This window comes from Apus apus, chromosome 18 (assembly GCF_020740795.1).
Source record: "Apus apus isolate bApuApu2 chromosome 18, bApuApu2.pri.cur, whole genome shotgun sequence".
Taxonomy (NCBI): Eukaryota; Metazoa; Chordata; class Aves; order Apodiformes; family Apodidae; genus Apus; species Apus apus.
In genome coordinates, this window is record NC_067299.1 from 4,214,422 (window position 1) to 4,220,421 (window position 6,000).

At 39.5% G+C, this 6,000-nt stretch overlaps 1 protein-coding gene across 2 annotated transcripts in view; it reads left to right on the forward strand.

Moving 5' to 3' along the window:
• VMP1 (vacuole membrane protein 1) overlaps window positions 1-5,119 on the forward strand; it is a 66,778-nt gene extending 61,659 nt beyond the window's left edge. For both annotated transcript variants that reach the window (XM_051635675.1, XM_051635676.1), the window contains 2 exons: window positions 2,961-3,063; window positions 4,311-5,119. In XM_051635675.1, coding sequence (XP_051491635.1) covers window positions 2,961-3,063; window positions 4,311-4,454 — 247 coding nt within the window. In that variant the 3' untranslated portion in view covers window positions 4,455-5,119. The remainder of the gene's footprint in view (window positions 1-2,960; window positions 3,064-4,310) is intronic.
• The last annotated feature ends 881 nt before the right edge of the window (window positions 5,120-6,000 follow it).

Sequence of the window (6,000 nt, forward strand, 5' to 3'; positions counted from 1 at the left end):
CAAAGTCTGGATGAGCTAAGCTCTGTTGTGCACTAAGGCCCTTTTATTTTCTTATCCTTTCATATTCTTTATTGGAAAGACAATAGGCTTGATTCTCAAAGGCAAATGCAAGGGATTGGTTTTAGTTTATTCTACAAACAGGGTTTATCTTCCAGCATCTGCCCTCGTTAAATGGGATGTGTAAATAAGGCTGTGGTTTGCATCTAGACTCCTGAAACTGCAGCAGCCTTTTGAAGGTGTATCTTGAAGTCATTGCTAAGTGGGGCAGAATTATGATGCAAATCTGCTCTTTTTGCATGTGTACCTGCCTCTGCTGTGCCTGTAATCGCTGAAAATCCATCCTGAATTCTTCCCCCTCCTCCTTTAGTAAGAACAAGGGTTACTGAGTTGAACTTCATAGGTTTTGGGGAGGAGGGTCCACTCATTTATTATTAAATAAAATGAAAAAATATTTTTAAGATTTTTAGATTTAAATTTAAATATTTTTAGATTTAAGATGATGTCTACACTTTGGATATTAGGTGATGTCTATATTAGCTGGTTGATTAAATGATTTATTTTTGTTGAAAGAGTATAAGTAACCAATACAGTCCCACTGAAATGGGATTTCAAGAATTTTACTCCTAATACTGTGGAATCTTGATTTTCTAGCTGTTACTTTGCTTCGTTTCACTCCTTATTTAAATTAACACACTTTTGTCAGTATTATATCTCTGTGAATGTACAAAACCTGTACAAACCAAGGTCCTTGCATTCAGGATCTTACAGTTCTTCAAAACAGCTTTAATAAAATGAACGTTGTGCCCTTAATTCTTAGTCATGCTCACAAAAGAAAAAAAAAATAGTATTTTTAGTGAAAACAAATGTAAGTGTTAATGTATCAGGATCTCTTCAAGCCTCCAAACTTGGTTTTCATGTCTTTGTTCTCTTGTTTAATGTTAATTGGGCAGTGACTTAGCTCAGTTTTCAGGAAAAAAATGGAGGCATTTGAACAACTGTTCTGTTAATCATTTATCTCTCATAATTTTAATATTCCTCATTTCATAATCGCATAGAAGTTTACAAGTAAACTATTACCTTTCAGTAGCTTTTCCGGGCTTCCAAGTGTCCTTGCAAAAAGAAAAGAAACCTCCCAAATGTAACTCATTTTTAACACCATGACTCGGGTGAGTCGTTAGGAGAGTTCTTACCACAAAGTCAGCTTCGGGATGGTTCTGAAAACCTGGAAATACGTGTAAAAAATGACAGACTCTTGTGCAAAATGTGCAATAGATGAATAGAGCTTTAGGCTCTGCCTTTTTTTTTTGTCGTTGTTGAAATTTTACCAGTCCAGGCACAGAATTTACTCACCCATTTGTATCATCGTGACGGTGAATCATGAGGGAAGCAATCTTTTATTCTTGTAAATCTGTTCCCAAAAAATTATTTGCCCCCAGGTACTGAAGGAAATAGATTTAGTGGAGGAGAGGGAGCTATTTGGTTTCTTTGATCTGTGCATTTTCATAAATTCTTAAGGTTAGAAAGCTGTTATTGGGCTTTAGCCTGGGAAAGGGAATATCATTTCAATTCAGGAGACTGAGGAAAATCAGGGATCTAGTCCTGGAGTCACTCAGAGAGGAGAGGGTCCATTTGTAAACTGTGTGTATTGATGTTTGACTAAATCCTCCCTGAAGTAGCAGTTTGAAGACTCAAAACTCAAGCCTTGAAGTGTAGGTGACTTTTTAAAATGTAAAATAACATATTAATTTTTTTAAAAGAATATTTTCAATCTCCGTTCTCTTTGAAATGAAAATGCCATTTGTCAGTAATGGGAATGCTCCCGTGGCTGGAGTCAGGAGTGTTGGTGTATGTGTGTGGATCAAACTTTGGGAGCCTTTGGATTGTGTGTGTGTGTTCCACTGGTGCTTCTTGGGGTAATTTCTTCCGTAGAGTATTTAAGTTGTATTTTTATTTTTTTCCCCAAGTGTTGTGACAAGTATTAAAGATCCATGGAGCTCCTGCTCAGTGGCAACGGTGTGTAGATTTAAAGAAAAATTACCTAGGTTGTTTTGGGTTACAGCCTGGCCGAGCTGTGGTATTTTCAGAGGGGAAGTTGGAGGCTGCTCTGAGCCTGTCCAGTGTTAACATCTTCACACGGTAGAGGTGGGAGAGGTTCTTGGGTCCAGAACCTGTCTGTGAGCTGTCTAATGTTAATGTTAAGTACAAGGTGTTCAGGAAAGGATTGTAGCTTTTGTGCAAGTCATCTGCCATAAACCATGGCATGATTCAGAGCAGGGTTCAGAGTTCCTTCTTTGTTCCTTTGTTAATCACTGACTGGTGGGAGGCGCCTGCAGAATTTGCTAATGCATTTTTTGGGTAAGGATGACGCACAGATTGTCCTAATAAGGACTTAGTTTGAGAAAGGGGCCGTCTCCTCCGAGGAGATAGGGGCAAGGCATAGGGCGAGCAGTTTCTTTTTTAACTGAGGGATGACACAAGCACAAGTCATTTCCTTATTAATCGGTTCAAACCAGTTCTTACAGGAACTGCTGGTGATAAATGTGGGACTTCTCAGAAGTCATTCATTTGATTCTCAGCGCTGCCCCAGTGCACAGCTCGGCTGCCTTCTCCCCGGCTTGAAGGAAACGCTCCAGCTCGCAGCTCCTCTCCCTGTTCCCAGCAGTGTTTTGGCACTGCTTGGCTCTCAAAGATTTTTATTTTATTTTCCTTTCGAAGCACTTTTTTTGAGGATCTGGGGAAACGGGTCCCTTTCAGAAGTACCAGATAAAAAGCTGAAATACACTTTGTTTTGTGGTTATCTGCTTCCTCGAGTAGCAAATGCCTTTCTGAGCTGTAGCTCAGGCTGAACTTTGTTATATTTGGGTCAAAGTGGTAAGTTGTTTTTTTAAAAAAAAAATTTTTGTTTTGTTTTTTTTTCCTCCCTTATTTTGTCTTGTACTCTGGGATGAACTTTGCATCAGTGCTATTCCAAGTATAGGTCCTTCTCTTCAGAAGCCATTTCAAGAATATTTGGAAGCTCAGAGGATAAAACTTCACCACAAATCTGACAGTGGCGTGCCACAGGTAAGAACCTCTCTGCCTCCCCCCCCAGTTATTTTTTCCCTCCTCTAGTGTCTTTTGACTTGTCAGGTCTACCAATGTAAGCCTTGCTTCTGTTTTTCAAAAATTTGGCCCAATAGATAAAAATCTCATTTGAAAAGCAACCTGGGCATTAAAAATAATCCTTGTATTCGGCTCGACTTACACATCTCGGGGAATAAATAAAACCAGTAAGGCCAGTGGCACATCTTGCCTCAAATAAGTGCCTATTTTGAAAGAAATTTAGACAGGAAAAGTTGCATTTCCATGTGAAGTGGGAACAAACTGTGTGCAGCATCAGTACTGCAGAAGCCGGTAGGATCTGGGGCTTAATGGCCACTAAGAGAAACAAAACCCTCGAACCTTTAGTCTTCAAAAGGAGAATAAAAATGCGGTGTTTAGAGCCGGTACAGAGGGGCAGAACTTCCCTTTCATCCAAGGTATTTTAAAAAACATACCCTGAATTTTTAGTGGAGACAGAGGAACTTTGACATGAGATTCCTTAGGATACCAAGGCATTTTTCGATCGAATGCATCAATCTTAATTCACACTTCACATTTAATACGTGCAGCTCTTCGGAGTGTTTCTTTGCCCAGTTCTTACCAAAAAAGAAACTAAACTAGGGAGGGTTAGGAATAGTGAAATCTGCAGATTCCTTTCATGCCCTGGGAAGGAATTCTTGTGCAGTGCGTTGCTGCCCTCCTTTGACAAAAAAATACCAGTGAAGAGGAAAACGCTCCGAGTGGAACTGCCGAGGTCATGGCATTAACTCCTAGAGACACCAGAAGAATTGGATAGGAATTGGAAAATAACACAGGATATGCAGTTTAGGAAAATAAAACATTGTTAACCAATGACCTTATTGTTTTCTTTGCAATGAACGTGACAGGGAATGACAAGTCTGGGGCTGCTCGTTCTGAACTTTCTGAATTGTTAGCTGGGATGAAGCAATATTAGGAATAATAAATCACTTCACTGGTCATGATCTAGGGTTCAGTATCTGCCCCGTGGTGTGTTTGGCAAGGCCTCCTGCATTGTCTTTTGAGGGGCTAAAGTCGGCTTTACAGAGGGACCTGCAGGAATCCTGTCAGCCTGCACTTGGTTCCTGTTTTTCATTTGATAAATTACATCATTAAAAAAATGGTTAGGCTTTTCCCTTTCACCCAGAAAATGGAGAATTCTCCGTTGTCCACTCAAATTAAATTGTCCTCCTTCTGTTTTGTCTCTTCAGGGGGAAAACTGGCTATCCTGGATGTTTGAAAAGTTGGTGATTGTCATGGTTTGTTACTTTATCTTATCAATAATCAACTCCATGGCCCAAAGTTATGCCAAACGGCTGCAACAGAAGATGTACTCTGAAGAAAAAACCAAATAAGCTTGGAAAAAGACCCCTTGGGAGGGGTTTTAGCAGACGTGAAAAATGACACATCTTTCCATAAGTAAAAATCAGCGTTATTCAAAATGGGGGAAAACTTTTTAACATCAATTTTCAACTATAAAAAGTCTTTATTTAATTTTGAAAGTAATTTGGATTTAGAGCAGGCGTTTCATTGACAAACTTATAAATGTTAAGGTAAGGTATCAATGCTTTACATATCTGAGTTGTATTATACAGGATGGACAATGTGATGTTAAATGGAGATTAACACAAATGTTGTCCACCCAAAATTACTTCCAAAACTGATTATTTAATAACTCTCCAATTCCTGATTTAACTTCAGACTGACCTGAGGGTAACTTTTTCCTTTAAGGGTGGCTCTTTTGCTTTTTCCATACCTTTCAAGACCATTACAATGTATATAAATGAATACAGACTGGATACAAACTGTTGCATGTCCCTCATGGTAAGGCAATTCCATCTGAATTCTCCAGTGTCCCATTGCATTGCACGTGCTCTTGGTTGGAAAAGCCACCCTCTAAACTTCATGATGTTAGCAGAGATGATTGATGTCAGAATGCTGAAGCTGACGTTTTTTATTCTGTATATTTAGAATGAAGTTAAGATAAAACTTTATAAAGTCATCTTTGATCATTCCAGAATTTCTTGTGTCAGTCTTTTTAAGCTGTTTCTTTTCCTCTCCATCTTTGTATGCCCACTTTCTTTAGTTTCTTTATTAAGCCTTAATCCCATGAATCGCATGCTTTACTCATCCTTCCTGCACAAATGGTGCTGAAGCCCTTTGTTCTTCTTTTTTTTTTTTTTTTCTTAAGAACTTCTTACTTAGCAGCAGGAAGCAGAAAGTGTATCTCTTGAGGTATGTGTCACTGATTAAAATAGGCAAGTTAAACAGCCAGTGATACTAGTTATCATAAATTCTTCTCAGATGTTTGCCACTGATCACAGCACCGTGGGCAGCGAAGGAGAAGAGAGAGGGGAAGAGTAAAAGATTCCAAAAAGGATTGATGTGAAACCCAGCAGTGGTGCAGAGAACCTTAGAAAACCTTAACCTCAGGTTTTTAAAGTCAGGTATTTTTAGACCAGCCATGAATCGGTGTGTGTCCCAGTTCCACCGGACGTGAACAGAGCCAGGATTAAAATGGATCTTTTCCCTCTTTAGCAAGTAGGTATCTGTTCCTCTGCTACTGTGTATGTATCACTAATGATTTTTGAACGACTGTTTTTTATTTTTGCCCTAGGGGTAAGTAACAAGCATTAGTCTGACTTTCAATTAGTGCTATCAAAAGGTGGCACAAAGCAGGTTAGACTCGGCTCAGGTGGGATTTATCCCTGCGTTAGCCTAGGGCAGATCTCCAGCCAGGGCTGAGAATCTGTATTTTGTCCAATCCTGCCTGAATGTCCTCTTGTGTTGCCAACCGTCGTGACATCTCCATGGCTGTACCATCCTGTCGGATAGCTTATCAGACTGATGTTGACTGTTGGATCTCATGGCAACAACAGTCGGTAGGCTGTCTGACATTTT